Source organism: Leuciscus leuciscus (genome assembly GCF_965113295.1).
Source record: "Leuciscus leuciscus genome assembly, chromosome: 5".
Lineage (NCBI taxonomy): Eukaryota > Metazoa > Chordata > Actinopteri > Cypriniformes > Leuciscidae > Leuciscus > Leuciscus leuciscus.
The window spans coordinates 24686685-24706439 of record NC_138729.1 but is presented as its reverse complement, the minus strand read 5'-3'; the positions used below and the strand labels follow the sequence as shown (position 1 = coordinate 24706439).

The 19755-nt window shown below is 36.9% G+C and overlaps 1 protein-coding gene across 4 annotated transcripts in view; it reads right to left on the bottom strand.

The window, feature by feature from the left end:
- rtkna (rhotekin a) overlaps nucleotides 1–19755 on the bottom strand; it is an 87756-nt gene that overhangs the window by 4799 nt on the left and 63202 nt on the right. For 3 of the 4 annotated variants that reach the window (XM_082169343.1, XM_082169344.1, XM_082169345.1), the window contains exons 2-11: nucleotides 11482–11681; nucleotides 10244–10305; nucleotides 7625–7678; nucleotides 6800–6917; nucleotides 4651–4875; nucleotides 4170–4264; nucleotides 3334–3440; nucleotides 3119–3247; nucleotides 2069–2234; nucleotides 912–1016 (exon numbers count right to left, since the gene is read on the bottom strand). In XM_082169343.1, coding sequence (XP_082025469.1) covers nucleotides 912–1016; nucleotides 2069–2234; nucleotides 3119–3247; nucleotides 3334–3440; nucleotides 4170–4264; nucleotides 4651–4875; nucleotides 6800–6917; nucleotides 7625–7678; nucleotides 10244–10305; nucleotides 11482–11681 — 1261 coding nt within the window. Of the gene's footprint in view, nucleotides 1–255; nucleotides 347–911; nucleotides 1017–2068; nucleotides 2235–3118; nucleotides 3248–3333; nucleotides 3441–4169; nucleotides 4265–4650; nucleotides 4876–6799; nucleotides 6918–7624; nucleotides 7679–10243; nucleotides 10306–11481; nucleotides 11682–19755 lie in introns of all 4 variants that reach the window. The other variant, XM_082169346.1, reaches the window with a different exon arrangement.

Genomic DNA, 19755 nt, shown 5'->3' with positions numbered 1-19755 from the left:
CCCTCTTGGAATTGCTCCATTTATTATTATAATATTTTTTACTTTTTAGAATAAAATATATTGTTGAAATAAAATAAGTAAAATTAAAATAAAATAATGAAAGTAATTATTCATTGAATGTATAAAAGGTTAGAACCGTATTAGAAATCTTGTTTCAAGAATTTGAAAGTTGTTGGTCACGGGGTGACGTGGGACAGTGGCATCTTATGTGGGTAGAAGGAGAGGCCAGGTAACTTCTCATCACAGTTACCTCACCTGTCATTGTAATAGGAGGAGAGCAGAGCTCGGATCTCAGCAGAGACAGCGTTATCCTGCAGCAAAAGCCCCTCACCGGATGCAGGGGTCACTGAAGAGGGGGAGGGGCAGGGCAGCAAAATGCACCAGGGTTGTGGTGGGGAGGGCACGGGGAATGAGGGTTTATATAGTAACCAAATAATGGTACGGTGGTTGGGTAAATGTATGGGATGGATGTTTGGATTACAAATTTAAGGCATGAAACCAGTGTATGAAAAATCAATAGTGAGGAACAAAAGGAAAGAGGAGAAAAAAAAGAAAAGAAAAGGAAAACATCAGAGAAGAGATAGACATAGAAACCACAGAGAAAATAAGACAGAGAAAGAGAAAAGACTGTCAGTTTGTCAGAAACAGCAGATTTCTCATTTAGCAGTTAAAAGGAGAAACTGATTACGAGAAAGACTCAGTTCTGACAGAGGACTAGGACATGCAGTTCAATCCACACATCATCGTTAGACACATATCTGTGTTATTCATGACAGGAAATCCTGCTTGTGCATTATTTCTGTCATCATCTGACTAGTGTTATGGCTCTGAAGTGCTGGTGGTCTTTATTTTGTGACAAAGTAGGGCTTAAAATTCCTCCAGCCTCTGTGAATGTGTCTGAACGCACTCACCCATCTCATGGTACAGGGAGCCCTGCTTCGGCGTGACTATGGCCGGCTTGCGTGGTGAAGGCAGCTCGATCTTCATCAGGTCGTCACAGCACTGCCTCCACTGGCCTGTAGAGGGAGCAAGTGGCTTAGTCACACTTTTTTGGCAAGCGCTTTGAGCCTGCAATCAGGCTAATAAACCATATTACTTTGCAGAAGAATTATTTATTGCAATTACAATTATTAAATTATTATTCATAAATGTATTACTATTATACTATTACATTATATATTACAAATAATTTAATGCTGTTAACTAATATATATATATATATATATATATATATATATATATTTTATATATATGACTGAGCATTGTGTCTTTTAGCATATTGCTGCCCTCGCAGTTTCATAACAGCAAACTGCTACTCAAAGACTGACATAAACATGATTTTACCACAGTTAAAGGTACAGTAAGCAATTTCTGAGAAACACTGTGGATATCTGAAATCAACCCAAACACGCCACTCTCTTCATTGCTCCATCTCTAAAATGCATGAACACGCAATGCAAGAGCAAATTATCATAGCTTAAGGGAAGCAAAATAATGCTTCGCGAAAAATAAAGCAAAGATGACGAACGAACGACAAGGAAGAACAAAAAATTCACATACAGTACACAAGTAAAGTATATACAAGCAAGAGCTGGTTGTTAGTCACCAGCAGCACACCAGCTCCAGACAATGACTCAAAACTAACATTACAACAGCATATCTTGGTTCTGGAAAACATAGCAAAATCAATATTACTCATGTATGGAGCAGAAACAACGCAACCCCGTTTTCAGGCCTTCCCACGTAGTTCTCTCCAGCTCTGGAAAGCTTTTCTAATATTATTGCAGGTCTTAAAGCTCTTGCCTGATCATAACCCTTTTTTTCAGTGATTTTCTTCTGATATTTTCTCTTTTGTAATGTCTCTCAGTCATCTCTCTTTCTTCAAATCTCACTCTCTCTCTCTCACTCGCTCACTCACTCTCCACAGCGTTTCTTTTAGAATTCGCTTACTGCAACTTTAATGAATTTTTGCACCGTAATGTTAATTTCTTGTGGCTTATGGTTTTAGAATAAACCAGTCAGTGCAAGATATGGTTTATTTTAGTAAGTTGACAGTTCATTTACTCACTCATATCATAGAACTGTTGCCAGAATGCTTCCATCCAGTGTTGTGTGTCCTCTCTGCTGTCCGCTGCTAGTGTGTGTGTCACCTCCTCTCCTCCATACTGGTTAGTGATACGGATATTCTGTGCCTTGCTGTGAGGGTCCTTCTCTGCAGCTCTTATTCTTGTCTCCTGAAATAGACACATGAAAACAACATGCATAAATAAACTATCGTTCAGAAGTTTAGGGTCAGCAAATTGAACAAGAATTAAAATTCAGGGCAAAATAAAAGTATGCTAATTTGATAGTTGTTTATGTATATTTCACAATAATAATAATAATAATAATAATAATATCAACTATATGTAGTTTCTTTTAATCACTTTTGATTGTGGTCAATTTATTCTAACAATATAAAATAATTTAAACTCAAATTTAATGTAATTTACTAATTTGTTTGGTATGTATGCAGAATAAGCAGAATAATGTACAGTCTGATGTATTTTATTTTGCAATAATGACTGGTTGACTACATATTACAGCTTACATTACATTCCTTTAAAGGACATAAGATATTTAAAGACATCTAAAGGATGTAAAACATTACGAACTATGCAGTTATGATTAAGTCAGATGACATGCAATACCTGTACTGTAAAAAAAAGCTCATGTTTTGCAGTATTTAGTAATAATTTCAATTAAAACCAGTAGGTGGCAGCAGAGCACGAGTAAAGCGCCTGCCGTGCGCAGCAGTCACCTGAGAGCTGAGGAATGTGCAGTCACACAGTGCAGCTCTCAGAGATGTTAAAACAGGCTCTTTGTGCTCATGATACGCAGCTCTCTAGGGGCACTGAAAGATACACTCCCGGTGCACACCAAACAAAAAGTCTTTTCATGACTACTGACACAATGAAACATCTTGGAACAGAAACATCTTTCTAAAAAGAGAGAATCCATTTGAAAGATTTATTTGATGAAAAACACAATGGAGAATTATCTCATGCTATTTCCAAAAGCAGAACAATGACCCTTAAATCATGCATTCAAATTTCCAGAGTGACTGAATGTGGCTTACTTTGTTTATACCAATAGTTAAGACGGGCTCCACACTGGCCTCCATGTCCTCTTTTTGATGATAACAGAAGAGATTTGTTCCTTTTAAAACACCATAGACATTTGTCCAGCCTTGTGGCTCACCTCCAAGCTTAAAGAGAAAGGAAGGAGAACATTAGCCAAAGACAACTGTGAAGTGGGGAAAAATGATATTGAGAGTGCGTGTTTCCTACACACCTTCACCCTTAGACAGCCACTCATCATCTGCTGTGTCATACAGTGAGGTTGAGCGGCCAGACGACAACACACACTCCCATACAGAGGCAGCCAGTATGAACACTCCTCTACAGAGAGAGACAAAATCAGACAGTAATGACACTTCTACTTGAGAGAATGATAAAAGAATGTGTGATCTTACAAAGTTAGAAACTATTTTAAAACCCAGTAAACAAGCAATTCAAATGACATCATGTTTTGCACCCTAGAGTTTCAGTACATATTTTACAGCAAACTAAACTATCATCTGCGAGAGCGAGCAGCCCACACTCGGGCTGTAAGACTGTCTGCAGTAACTCCTCAGACATAAAGACGGCTATAAGCGACTCTTATTGGCCCTTCACACACCACGACTGGCCATCTAGAGAAGTTTATGAGCGTGACCCTATAACACAATAAATCTGACAGATGTCGACAACACACACACACACACAAATGTGCTTTGCAGGCCTGTCTGTAATTGATTACCTGCAATGTGAAGAAAATGATCATGTCATAAACAAATGTGTTGTAAATAAAATCCCAGAAGCACTTCATGACCGAACTTAAGACATTACAATCTCTTTATCAGACAAAGCATCTTATTTTGTCACTCTTATAGAGTCAAAATCATGTAAAATATCAAATTCTGTCATTAAATTACATATCATTCTAATATCTAAAGTAAAAAAGAAAGATAAAATACTGTAATTTGTGCCTGATAAATACAGTATTTTGACTTTTTCTTCTCAAAATAAAGATGTTCCTAGTTAAAAACAGTTTTAAAAAGGCAGTGGTAGAAAGAGTTGGCAGCTCACCGTTTCCTGTGATGGTGAGGTCATGTGTGCGGAAGCTGTCCTGGACGTGAGAGAGATTGAGGGTCGTGTGAGCCAAAAGATGATATTTGGGCCCCCTGTAAACACAGAAAATAGGGAATATGCAAACATATTTCAACTAGGACTATCAAATACAAACGTAATTGAATTAATTACATGATAGGCTGATGAAGTAGTCAAATTAATTGTGAATAAATAACATGAATAAATTACTTTTTAAATTTTTTTTTTTTTTTTTATATTTCACAGTATTACTGTTTTTACTGTATTTTTTATCCGATAAATGCAGCCTTTGAGAGAATAAGAGACATTCAAAAACATTTAAAAAATCTACCCGACCCCAAAATATTGAACAGTATTGTCTTTTCATTAAGTCTATCACTGGCCTACATTTCACAGCAATCCTTTTTGTGTTTTGGTTCAGGCAGCAGCATTGTGTGTGTGTGTGTGTGTGTACACTTACGGTACAGAGGGCACAGGCAGCAGGATTGTCGCTCCTCCTCCATTGCTGGTGGGACTGCAGGCTCCAGGCTCCAAGCCTGCCTTCATTTTCTTTCCCGTTGACCTGCCTAGAGATGAGCTCAGCTTGCTGGCCAGTTTCCTCGGTGTGCTGCCTGCTGAGTAGTCCTCCTCTGAACAACAGCTATACAGCTCCACACGCAGCTCGAACCCAGGCCTGGCCTCATTACTGCACACAGGAAACAGCATTAATAAAGCACATGTACGTCATATTATTACACACATTTGATATCAATAGGGTGCAAATTTACATTTACATATACAGTAGTATACACTACCGTTAAAAAAGTTTGGGGTCAGTAAGAGTTTTTTTTAATAAAGAAATGAACTTTTATTTAGGAAGGACGCATTAAATTGATCAAAAGTGACAGTAAAGACATTTATAATGTTACAATACATTTCCAGTAAATACTGTTCTTTTGAACCTTCTATTCATCAAAAAAGCCTGGAGGAATATTATATCCAAAAAAACATAAGCAGCACAACTGTTTTCAACAGTGAATAATAAGAAATGTTTTTGATCAATTTTTCCAAACCACCATATTGATTTCTCAAGGATCATGTGACACTGAAGACTGAAGTAATGATGCTGAAAATTCAGATTTACCATCACAACAATAAATGACATTTCAAAATATATATATAAAAAACGATTTACTAATAATATTTCACAATTTTACTGTATTTTGGAACAAATAAATGCAGCCTTGGTGAGCATAACAGACTTCTTTCAAGATTTCTTAAATCTTACCGACCCCAAACTTTTGAACAGTAGCAGTACTTACAACTTCTGAAATTATCTAGTAAAGTTTAACACATTCTGAGCAGTTTAAATCTGAGGCCTTTACTGTATCTGAGCAAACATTAACCAACAGGAACATGTGCTCCAAATGAGCTTCTAATGGATTTATATTTTTTTCATATAAAAAATGCTTGGTCTTTAATTACTATGTACTAACATTTAAATATAATAAAATATACATTTGAATCATTTGATAAAGTGCACTTATTGTGTACTTATGTGTTTTTACATTGTACTTATATTTTAACTGCATGTATTATAACTGCATGTAATTATAGCTATAATTAATTTAGTTATACAAATTAATATTAGTTAATCACACTGTTATGCCTTCCCTTTCACCTTAAAGGGTTAGTTTACCAAAAAATGAAGAAATGATCAATTACTCACTCTCATGTCATTCCAAACCCATAAGACTTTTCATCTTTGAAAAACAAATGAAGATATTTTAAATGAAACCTGAGAGCTTAAAAGGCCTGAGAATTTAGCCTTTTATTTCACACATAAATATTGATCAGAGCACATAAAAGACTTGTGAGAAACCTCTTGCTGAAGCTTAAACGTGCTATGTAACACATGAGAACGAACCTCACTGGTTCTTGCGGAAGCTCAACACTAGACTGAACCTCATTGGTTCTCTCAAGTCAAGCGAACATGCTTGAGCTTCCGCTTACCACAACTGATGTGTGAGTTGATGAATGTTTATATGTGAATAAAAGCCTAAATTCAATCTGTTCATCATAAAGTGATCGTGTCTCTTCAGTAAATTTGGACTAAACTTCTCAAATCATATGGATTAGTTTTACGATCTCCTTATGAAACCATCAAAGTGGTAATTGCGTAGACTGTTAATAGAGGGACAGAAAGCTCTCATATTTTAATAAAATATCTTCATTTGTGTTACCGAAGATGAACAAAAGTCCTACAGATTTGGACCGATATAAAGGTGAGTAAATGATGACAGAATTTTTGGGTGAACTAACCCCTTTAACCCACACATAAACCTACCCATACCAGTGAACCTGTTCCTAACCTTACCCATATCCCACCTCAATAGTAGCAAATGTGTTTTGCAATACAACAAGAACACAGTAAGTACTTTGTACGTACGTTTTTATGTAAGTGCATAGTAATTAAAGACACCTAATATAAAGCTTAACCAAATGTTTTATTTATCCACGTGTAGAGTTTATACAGACTATAAACATTAGAAGGTTGCACAAAGATTAAACACCTTATGGGTTAAAAATGTCCAATTAAACAGTTAAAGCAACAAAACATGCACACTCACAAGACAATTGTGTTTTCAAAGCAAATGTCTGTCAGCGTCCGATCCACCATCACCATGTCTGTGTCAAAGATCTCACCACCCAACTGCAGCAGACAGAACACAGCACACCGATGCAGCTCTGAAGAAACAAACAAAGACATTTGCTTTACATGATTTCTACTTAGAAGTCCCACCTGTTGTAATGTCTTCCCCAATGTAGCTGCAGGTTTGGCCCAGTGCCTATAAAATCCCCCAAAGCAACCCTGTTCATTCAGGAAACACTTACTCCTGCACCTGTGTGTGTGCTGTCCAGCTTTTCCCTGCTTAGGGCAAAATTTGTATCTGTGTAATTTTTTTTTCCCTGTACAAATTATAGAACATGAATAATTGTGGCACCACCAGTCCTAAACGTTCTTGCCTTAATCATGTTGATGGCTTTTAAAATATATGATCCTATTAAAGCACATATAAAAGCTTTCCCATGAGAGAATAACACATGCATGTGGGTTCCTGTGTCACGTTTATCAACATAATGTCACCTCTGTCAGCTGCTCTAAGCACCTTAGGCAAAACTACATTAGTCACTGTTGTCTGGAAAATGTTTCCTATGCCAGTAATAATATTCTGTTTACCCAGAGGGCTTTGCTGGGCCTGAACGCTTCATAAATAAATGTGTTTTTCGTTATCGTGGTAGTGCATATACTGAATGCACAATGTACCACAGCAGTATTCCCTATTGTTAGTGTGTGTGATATTCAGTGGGTTATTAAACAACATGCAGTGTTATTTATGAGTTATGTGTTAAGTGTTATGCATATCAAAGAGAAGAGGAAAAACAGATGTTACCTCCTTTATTCTTAAAATACTCTGTGTCTTTCCACATAAGAGGTATCCGGAGATCTGCAAAACAGAGAAGTCAGAGGTCAGAGAGAAACACACAAGGTTATAACACACACACACACAGTATCACTCACAGCTGCGAGCAACCATTGCTGGCTGTCACTCCATGTCAATCAACAGAAAAATACATTCGAAACACACATCTGGTATTTTATGCCATGCTGCCTTTATCATACTGGCCCACCCACCACATCAAGACCACATTCATCGCTCAAGCCCAGCTGGATGTGCCTCTCTATCAAGATCTGTGTAATCAAGCTTGTTGATAACAGCAGAACTTCATTAAATTAATAGGAAGAGGCTGTTAGGGAACAATTAATAGGATACTGACTGCAGATTATGGACAGCAGAAAACAAAAGAGAGGCTGGATGTAGGAATTATAGATTGTATGTGTGTGGGATGAACTAAATAACAGTCTGGATGCATTCGTGTGATGGAATAATGGCACATGAACAGGAATCCCACACAGATTCTGCCGAGGCAGAAAGTGAAGCAGATTTCTGCTGAACAGGAATGCTCCTCATTGATAACATTCTGCAAATGCCTCACCCTTTTTGTGTTTGTTTATTAAATATTTCATCTAATTTGATCATGTGTTTAGCTACCAATAAAACCATTGCACACAATTTTTCTTCAAAATCAGCAGATTCTGTCAGTGACTACATATGAGAGTGGTTTACAGCAGCGTGCATGTGACTGTGAAGTGAGGGTATAAGGTCCTCTATAACCCTCTTCATGATGACGTAATAATTACAGCATTTACTGAGTATCACCCCAACAGGCCTCTCACTGTAGATCTCAAACACAAATTGCCATGGGTGCAGTCAAGGAGTTTGAACTGGGAGTTAATAGCACTGGGTGTTAAGAGGGGGGCTGGTCCCTCTAAAAGATCCAGACAGTGAGGAGGGGAGGACGACTCGTAAAAGAAGACCCACAGCAGACTGAGACACAGGCGCTGATATATAAAACAGCAGGGGTGTGATTTAGTGCTCAGACACCCGTATAAACAGACTGGTTTGCATGATTTACACACAATACACAAATAAAAAAAAAACAGAGAATGTTATATACACTACCATTCAGTTTGGGGTTGTAAGTCAGTTGTCAGTTTTTTCCCCAGAGCTGTCTCTTTATTAAACTCTAACCCTCATTGATCCCACTCCCCTCATATACTGATTGACTCTCCTCTCCCTCCTCACACCTGCCTCCATTTTGTTATCTGCAATACTATAATGTTCATTTGCACTGCTGACTGTTATTACAGTAACAACTGTTTACATATGCATCTTGCACTACTACCTTGACTGGAATATGCTCAATTTGCACTGCCGACTGTTTATTTACAGTACCGACTGTTTATATATACATTGCAATATCGTACCTTAACTGTAATATGCAATTACTTTCCACTGCACTTTCACTCGGATAGCTTCTGTCCAAACTTTATTTGCACTACTTTAAATCCATTGTTATACTGCTCATTAGCCTAACTTATACATATATCTATTTGTTAAATTCTGTTTATAGTAATAGCCATCTGTATATTATGCTCACATTCTGTTTATAGTAACAGCCATCTGTATATATATTCATAGTACATATCTATCTGTAAAATTCTGTTTATAGTAACAGCCATCTGTATATTATATTCAGTACATATCTATCTGTAAACATTCTGTTTATAGTAATAGCCATCTGTATATTATTATATTCAGTACATATCTAGCTGTAAACTCTGTTCACAGTAATAGTTATCTGTATATTATATTCATAGGACAATCTATCTGTAAATTTTTGTTTATAATAGTATTCAACTCTATATTTATTCAGTACATATCCATGTTCTGCACTTATGGAACCACTGTATATCCTGCACTTGCTGCTATTGCACTTCTGGTTAGACCTAAACTGCATTTCGTTGCCTTGTACCTGTACTTGTGTAATGACAATAAAGTTGAATCTAATCTAATCTAATCTAATCTAAGTCTCTTATGCTCACCAAAGCACTAAAAATACACTAATACATTTCTATTGTGAAATATTATTACAATTTAAAATACATGTTTTCTATTTTAAAGGTATAGCGGAGGATGTTTTACTTCCTGGTGGGTAACCTATACTATTGGTCCTCCTAATTGTCAATCATTCTGGTGAATCAATCAAACTTTTCAAAAAGTGGAGAGGGCGGGTCTTATCTAAAATTTGGAAAGATCCTCCGCTATACCTTTAATATGTTTTAAAATGTAATTTATTCCTGTGATACAAAGCAAAATTTTAGCATCATTCCTCCAGTCTTCAGTGAATGAATAAATGAATGAATGAACGAATGATGAATTTTCAGGATTCATTGATGAATAGAAAGTAAAAAAACAACAACATTTATTTGAAATACAAATCTTTTGTAAAATTATAAGTGTCTTAACTGTTTTGATTTATTGTGTCACTTTTGAAGTGTCCTTGCTGAATAAAATCTTACACTACCCCATACTTTTAAACGGTAGTGTATATTTTTTTCATTATGTGATTTCATTCACGGTGGCCTGAATTCTTTTCTGCGAACATACCTGAAATGGCTACTTTGCCTTTACATGGGGATCGGTCATCCATTGGACCTGCATCAGAAGACCTGAACACAAACACTCAATAAGACACAAACCACAATGTGTAAAGTGCTTCAAACCAGTTATAATTCAAGCTGAAGTGTGTGTCACCAAATGGAGTTGTAAAAATACTAACCATTTCCTGAGCACTTCCCCTGTCTGCCATTGGTCAGTTCATACTATTGATTGAGCCAATGTTGTGGTGTCATGTTGGTTGATATGCTCAAATAAATGAAGCAATGTACTGACATCCATACATAAGTTCAAGACAACAGGCGTATTGGCCAGAACAACGAGTTCTTTAACCTACAAATGCTCTAATTACAGTTACATAAACTGGGATACAAAAAAAACAAACACACTTCAGCTTTAAAACATTTTCTAAACACAGCTTAATTTTTGTGTTTATGTGTTGTGTCTGGAGCCAACCATGTGACTAAAAAGACGACATTGTAGTAATTGCCTTAAATTGACATTTAACACTTTGACACTAGCTTTACAGTGACGATCCTGATAAAGAGGCTGAGATTACCCCTGTAAAATGGACAACACTCACCACATTAAACTCTTTCTGACCTCAACACTATTTTCTGCAGTCATGTGCTTTGTGGCTATCCGATTATTTCTACTTTGAGTCAATACATTCAGAAATACATTCAGCTATTTTTAGTAAGACAGCGTATAAGCATGTGATTCGTGTATGTTGAAGTACTTATGGTCAAAGTGTAGTTATCAGCTATGCATATTTTGATAAATCTTCATATTTACTGGTGCTGACAGTATCATTAAAAATGCTTAACCTAAAAAAACCTGGCCTATTATCTGATTTACCTTTTATAAAACACCACAAATATCAAAGCCACCCAAACATTCCACATCTAATTTAGTTAAACCAAACTTTGTTAAAGGTGCACGATGTGACGTTTTTTGTTAAAAATAAAAAATTTGTCTCAACATATCTGTGAATTGAGAAAAGTTGCTCCAGCTACTACGCTACTATGCATGTAGAAGTGGCATAGTTAGTCACAATGAGTGAGAAAGGTTGACATGGAGCATGCTAAATCTCAAACCTCCAGGGAAACACCTGGTTAATTTTTTATTTTTTTTGTTTAAACACAGAACAGAGGAGCTTCTGCTTGCTTACATAGTGTATCTTTAAGTTGAACCAAACCGAAGTACATTCATCATAAGTGAGCTCTGACCTGCGTGCGATCCGCTGCATGACCTGCGCCTCCTTCATGCGCTGCAGCTCTGACATGTAGGCCATGATGCGGGCGTTGCAGGTGAGGAGGCTCTTGGAGGCCTCCAGGGCTTGGTCCCTCTGAGAACATGCAGCCAGCAGCTTACACGCACCCTCACGCATACGGATCTCATAGTCAATCTTCTTCTGGATGTCACTGTCCTGGAAAAAAAACAGAGGCTCATGTCAGGTTTACTGCTGCCTAGTTGTACAAATTACGATGTATAAAATGGTTCACCCAAATGGACGATAGCGGTTAATCTCATACAATAAACTGAGACATGTTGACCATAAACACTACGAAAAGTAAACGTGCAATTGATACTTTGTCAAGATATTTCATGATCTGAACAATAGAAATGACTTTCATCAGTGTAACCTAATGTTCTCATGGTTGTTCAGTAAGATTGCACAATGTTGACTTGAATAAAACTAGTAACCACATGAACATTTATAGGTTGCCTGCCATGTCTCTGGGGCCTTGAGATGATTTATGAGGAGTCAAACAAGACAGTCTTCAAAAGAAAAAACACGCAAGGAAAACTCAACATAAACACAAACATGTCATTGCCTTTTTCCCCTGCTTCACTTTACTGATAAATACTTACAATCATGTGTGTGTGTGTGTGTGTGTGTGTGTGTGTGTGTGTGTATGTATGTATATATATATATACTGTATATAAAATGTATGTATAAAATATACAAATATATAAATGTAAAAAAATATTTTATACACACATACAATCTTAGGCCATAAATGATCTCTATTTTAAGCCAAAATGTCCAAAGGCACAGCAAAGAGGACACACTCCGGTCACATGACCTCTGTAATGGACTGCTCCAGCTCGCTGTGTGTCTCCATGCAGTGAAGTATGAAATTGAATATGGGGGGTTAACAAGCTGGAAGAGATGCTCTGGCCTCTTGACTTCAGTTTAGCCTCAAACAACCAGACACCAGGGCACTGAATCATTTACACATGAATAGAGAGTGGCAAACTGTCTGGATGTGGTGCCATATCTAGCATGTGAGCTTGAGCAGTGCATCTTTTGGGGAAGATGTGAGTGAACCGAGGCTGGATTATGAAGGACAGGAATAAAAGAAAGAATAGGGATGAAGATGGAAAAAAAAAGGAGGTGCTTGGGGAGGAAAGGAGAAAGAAAGGAGAGATGGGTGTGACTGAGGATTTCAAGTGGGGGAGTATAACCTACTGTCATTCAAATTAACTCTGCAATGGGATTTAGCATTAAATCTATTGTGAAATGAAAGAGGCAGAGAAAGTGAGAAGAAAGCATGAGAGAGATAAAACAAGTCCATTTTAACCCTTATCAATCATATACCTTGAAAACAAGACACGTTTAATTTGACAAGTGAAAATGAGGCTGTGAGGGACAGATGCATTTTTTACAGTGTTTGGTTGCCTAAATGATCGATGACTGGTGAGACCATATTAAACTAATTGTACTTTCATCCATCAAGGCTTATTTTGTTTGTGTAAATCTAAAGACTTAGTCTATTCTGACAAAACAAGATAAGCAATGAAAATGCTCCTTTGGTCACTTTTCTATCTTTACATTTTTCTCAAGTGACATAATCCAGACCTTCTTATGCTTTACCCTTCTGCCTTACAGTGGGGCTTATGTTGCCATGGCAACAGGACCCTCGTTTTGTGTGCAGATTTCAGAAGCTCATTAAGGTATAACCAGGCCTCAATTAAGACAGCTCCTTCTTTTGGTTCCCCCTTTCAAGTCAAAACCGGATTTGCTGTACAGTTTACTGCATTGGATCTAACAGTAACAGCCAAAAGATGGGCTAGATGAGCGTCAAAAGCAAGAGCTCCTGTTTGTACACAGAGACAAGTACATAAACTGTAGAACAGAGCTGACCACCAACAGCATTCAAAACACTGTCAGGGAGAGAAAAAGCATATGATGGATACATTTAAGAAAAAGAAATCCATTAAAACTTTGCATGTGATAGTGTGGCATCACACCAGTTTTGCTTTTAGTGTGAAAACAGCCTTTTGCTGGAAACTTGCCAAATCTCAACTGGTTAGGACAGTGTTTGAAAAAGATCCAATATTGACTTCTTATAGTTCAACAGTAGTAGTAGCAAAAACTCTAGTAATTATGGTATTTTGCCACAAAATGGTAGGTGACATCATTTTATGTCAAGCAAAACATTGTCATTAGCTATGTTTCTATCCACCTATTTTGATGCACATTTTCCTCATTCGCATAAAAAAAAAACGCTGGATGGAAACGGCAAAATGCACATAAATTCTAAAAATGCGCATAAAAACGCATGCGCTCAATTGAGTCGGATAAACTTTTTATCGGGTAAGAAAACATGCGCATAAACTATGATGGAAACACATTTACCAAATCAATTCCCCGATGCACATCAAAAAAGACGTGACTTTGCAATGGGACGGTATTACTGGAGCAAACAGCAGACAGATCTCGTCTGAAATGCTGTTTTGGTCATTCTGATATGCCTGAGCAAAGTCTGTCGTCAAAGTGGTTCAGTATAATTGTCTCCCAGAACTGTCTTACACGACTGTGTTCCCAAACAGCAGCATCAGCCTCTGAAAGCAAGATAACTTTATTGCGTTTCGTCTGCGCGCTCTGAGAGGCAAGTAATTTATAATATACAAAATTATTTTTTACAGTGGCTTCTCCTACTGCAGCAAATTACATTTTTCTTAGTGACATTTAGCATCAGTTTATCAGGAAGTGATGATTTTGTCTTCTTCGGCTCACTGGATGGAAACGCTGCTTCATTCGAATATGTTTTATGCGATATTCCAATTTTGCGCACAAGTTAAATTTGCAACTTTGGATGGAAACATAGCTATTGATAGTGGGTATGTCAATTTTCAATTGATTTATGAATTAGACCAGGAAACAAGTGCTCCATATCAGATTGCCTAATAATCAATTTTGAGTTTGTGCCAAAGCATTATAAGTGATGATGGGTATCTTTGTAATGCTTTGAAAAACATTATTATGTTGATTTTTATTTTGTATTGACACACTATTATATGTTATATATTCCTGATTTAACTGCACTGACTATTGGATGAGGACAAAACTTGAGCTGAATTGAGCACACACTACTGTCTTCATCTGAAAAAAAAATTGCAACATCGATACCGCTATTGAACTGAACTGAATCAACATTGATCTGACTCAAACTGAAAAACAATATTATTGTCATTATATTTGATGAAGTTTGCATAATTAATTCTGTTACTTTCTTGTTTATTATTGTGAAGCTGCTTTGAAACAATAAGAACTGTATAAAGCTCCATAAAAATAAAAGTGATTTGACGACCCTGCAGGAAAATCAACATTGATTCTAATAAGAAATGTTTCTTGAGCAGCAAATCATCATTTTAGAATGATTTCTGAAGGATTATATGACACTGAAGACTGGAGAAATGATGCTTTGAATAAATTACATTTTACAATACATTCAAATACATTGACTGCTGAATATTATTGGTGAGCATAAGATACTTTTTTCAAAAAGATTACAAAAATCGTACCCACACAAACTTCTGAATGGTAGTGTAAGTACTTCAAATAAGCACTTATGTTAGCACTGCAGGAATAAGTGTCTAGTAAATATACAACCACATGCCACAAAGACCCTTCAAACACATTTTCAGGGTTGCCAAGTGCCGCCTATCCTGTGACAGGTGCCAGGGCAGAGCAGCACGGCAGGCGGTGTGTATGTGTGTGTGTGTGTGTGTGTGTGTGTGTGTGTGTGTGTGTGTGTGTGTGTGTGTGTGTTTGTGTGCCAGTCGTCAGAGTAAGTGTGAGCGATGGTGGCGGGCTGGCAGCAGAAGATGTGAAAGAGCAAGGGAGAAAGGGAGGAGTGAAGAGAAGAGGAGGGAGGAGAGTACAGCGAGCACTCTGTTTCCCGGTAATGAAGCGTGAGTGTTGAAAATGAACCCAGATGGGAATAATTGAGGGAGATGGAATCTTCAGAAAGATAGAGGACACAAGAAAGAGTGTGAAAAAACTAATGAGTCTGTAATTACAGTGACAAACGCTTTGCATGTTAATATCTGCCAGGCTTCAGAGACCCCCGAAAACCCTACAGCTACAGGACCGCCAGGAACAATGATCAGTTTATTGCTCTGAGAAGTGCAAACTACTTGGACTTAGTAATTGCTAATAATTACACAATGAAGCTGGTCTTGTTCTCAAAGCACTCAAAACCCCCGGCAGATGCGAGACATGTATAATGTGGCGATACGACCGCAGGAGGGATATCGGAAGAACATTTTTTTCAGAGGCAGGGGACGTGAGTCATGGGAAATGACTACGGTCTTTAGAGGATAGGCTATAAATTTGAAGTCTTTCCCCCTGAAAATAATGAATGTGAACTAATGGCTTTATAATGTCAAATGAAAGAATGTAAACAGAGGAACCAGCCACATGGAGCCAGATAATGAGATGCTGATCTAAAGCACATTAATACGCCAGTCCATGTTTGCAGCTTGATTCACTCCAGCCCAAATGTTTATAAAGACATTTTCACACTTGAAAAACTTATTTAAAGTTTATTTTAAACCCTTTTTTAACATCATGCTAGATTATTTTAGTCCATATTAGCATTTTATACACTTAAAAGAATAGTTCATACATGTTAGGTTAGCATTTCACATTGTAGCTACATTTACATGCCCCAAATAATCCATCTTGACTGATATTTCAATCGGATTGAAAGGAGTGGTGTAGACCTGAAATAATCCAATCCACAGTAAAAAAATTAAAAAAATTAAGCATGTGAATGCTTGTATCCGACTATTTTCTCAATCGGATTCAAAAATACCTTGCGCACATGCGCAGTGCCATCACATTTTATGTCTTACGAGCATGTGTATGCTAATTTACATCTTGCACATTTGTCTTATGATCTAAATATTTACTAAATATTTGATAATTAAAAAAAAATTCTTATGATAAATATGTAATTAAAGGGTTAGTTCACCTAAAAATTCTGTCAGTAATTAGTTACTCACCCTCATGTTGTTCCAACCTCGTAAGACTTTCGTTCATCTTCGGAACACAAATTAAGATATTTTCGATGAAATCTGAGAGCTGGTTCACTCCTTCATAGGCTGCTAGGTAATTACAACTGCCGGCCCAGAAAAGTTAGTGAGAAGCGACGAGAATACTTTTTGTGTGCAAAAAACAACAAAAATAACGGCTTTATTCAACTATTCATTTTCTTCCGTGTGGGCCTATGAGTGACGCTCTCCTGAACTCACGTCAGAGGCCCACACGGAAGAAAATGAATAGTTGAATAAATAAAGTCATTATTTTTGTTTGTTTTTTGCGTACAACAAGTATTCTCGTCGCTTGATAAACTTAACGTTGAGCCACTGTAGTCACTTGGATTATTTTAACGATGTCTTACGGGGTTGGAACGACATGAGCGTGAGTAATTACTGACAGAATTTTTTTGGGGGGGGTGAACTAACCCTTTAATGACAAAAATTCACGGTAGCTCCAGTGACAGTACCTCAGTGCTTTTCTCCAGTTCTTGGCACTGTGCATGCTCTGAAGCTGTGTTCAGAATAGAAGTAATGCACATTTAAACTAATATGTGAATTGAATTGTAACGTTTAGTTCATATAAACAGATCTTTCAGAATCGAAAACTGGATTGGATTCATTGATGCAAATCAGTGCATGTAAACATACCTAATGTTCATCCAATTAGCTCTAGGCTTTACAGTGCCTTGTACCCCAGGGTTAAAAACGGTGATAACCTTCTTTTAACATTACAACTGTGAAATGCTGCTTAAGCCTGGGTTAAAATTGGATGTAATCTGCACATTAAAACAGTGTTAAGATTAGTGTGAAAAGCCCATTAGTGTTATGAAGAGCTGACACACGTGGCAATTACCAAATTGCTTTTAAAAGCAATTTTGCTAACATTTTGTCATTAGCCATTGTGAATGAATCCAGCCAACCAAATAACAATGTGAAGTTAATCGGCCCTCTGGGGTTATAGTTGCATGAAGTGACGTCTTGCAGGACATTTCTCTCTGGGATAATGCTCTTATCCGCTTGTTTGTTTTGTCTTGTTTTGCCTACTCTGTTTCTCACGCTGAGGCTAAATCTTAAACTTTGACCTCTCTCCTATTACCAGCAAAGATATAAAAAAACGGATCCTCAAGTCTCAGATAGTCAGAGCTCACACTGTTGCAACATGATCGAAAATGCACCTTGCTAATGTATGTTAGCAATTAGCTGCACTGATGTGTCATTTATAATTTCCCTCTTTGTCAACAGTAATTATATAAAAGTTTCCTTTGGTAAATTAACTTTTTAGATCACTTTAGACAACCATACACTTTCTGATGAAGCCGGTCGACCAAAGAAGTCAAAGTTTACATCTCAGAGGATATTTTGCTCTTCTCAGAGGATTCAAATGCTGTGAAGTCATTTCCTGTCATGAAAACTTGGCTGCAGTCATCTGTGTGAAGCTCTCCTGACTGACAGCAGCAGCTGTAACTCCTGAACTACAAGGCTAAATAGAAATATGAAATCAAATCTTCTGGGCTACACTGACCAACTTAAAGCACAGTATGACCTGGATCACTTTTGCTTACAGCTGCTTAAATAGGTGTGAGCATAAGAAGCACTGGAAAATGGCCAACTATGTTAACCACAGGCCTGAAAAAACACAGGAAATGATCACCTTTAGCACTAAGGGAGCTTATAGAGTAAGTGAAAAGAGTGGTATTATATTCTTCAGCTATTTTAACTATTTGCTTTTCACTAAAAGTCAAAAGTTCGCACCACTCTAATTAATGTGCTCTTCTGCATTTCCGAACCTTGACTTTCTCACACAGTAGAGAGAAAATATGGTGACACCCAAAGGCAAAATACCAATTGAAAAGGCCAAATCACTGACCACACCCACAGACACACTGGATTTCACTGACCGAGGCCAGTCAGCCTCCAATCAGTCAACCACAAATATGCACCCGCCTTCCCCATCCGTTCCACCCAATCTCAGCTCTCCTCTTTTTGTTCTTGTGGTTCAAGCCAGCGTTGTGGACAGTATTGGACTTTCCCATTGATAGTTGATACGGGTGTACGTGGGGTTGGAAGGGACAAAAAGGGACACTGGTGACTGAGTAAAGTTGGTGATTCAGTTTTCTGCAGGGCAAAAGGCAAATCCTTCTGCATAAGATATTCAGTTACATAAAAGATAAGTCATACTAACAACAAGTCGAGACTCGAGACTTAAGCTTACAATAGATGACATACTGTAAGTGTATCCAGATATCTAGCTAGCCTTCCAAACCAGTATTATCCATATAGACCATTTATAATATCTCGGTTTTGTTATTATAAATACATTTTATATGTAATGTTTTTATGTTATTGTGTAATTCATGAAAAACAAACTATTTATATTATTATATTAACAAAAAAATATAAATAGTATTAATACACTATTTTATCCTCTTCGCCAAATAATTTTTAGTAATAGTCTAAAAAATAGTCACTGTTTTGTTATTTAAAATATATTAACATATTTTAATGATTTTATTTCATTTTATAATTCTTAATATATATCAACACCACTACCATTAAAAAGTTTAGGGTCAGTCATTTATTTACAAGCGTTTATTCAGCAAAGACACAATAAATAATTGAAAGTAAAAAGTAAAGACTTTGAAAATGTTACAAAAGATTTTTGATAAAAAATCAGTAATATTGTGTAGCATGATGATCACAATTAAATCTATTACTGATTTTTTTTATAATAATAATAAAAAAAAATTCTTACTTACAAATTTTGGAACAGTAGCCTACATATAAAATTTCAAAAATAGCAATGTGATCAAAATGCATGTAGTAGCTATAGTATACTCCCTCAAAATAACCCCAATTTTCTTCATTTACAACAGGAAAACAAGCTCTAAAAATCTTCAGATAAACACCTAGTGACTATTGACAAATAATCCACTCTAGAGGTTGAAGAGTCAAATTTCTATGGTTTGGATTTCACGGCAAAGCTGCTATGGGCAGGGTTCAGTTGACCTGCGTGAACCCTTTCATCCAGTTCAGAACGCTACCTAAATACTGAAGAAACACTGCCAGAGGAAGCTCAATCACTTGCAATGACTCGAAGGAAAATAACAGCTTCAACAGGCCAGTTGTACTCCAGACACACAGTTTTCACCCTGTTAGCACTGCGCAGG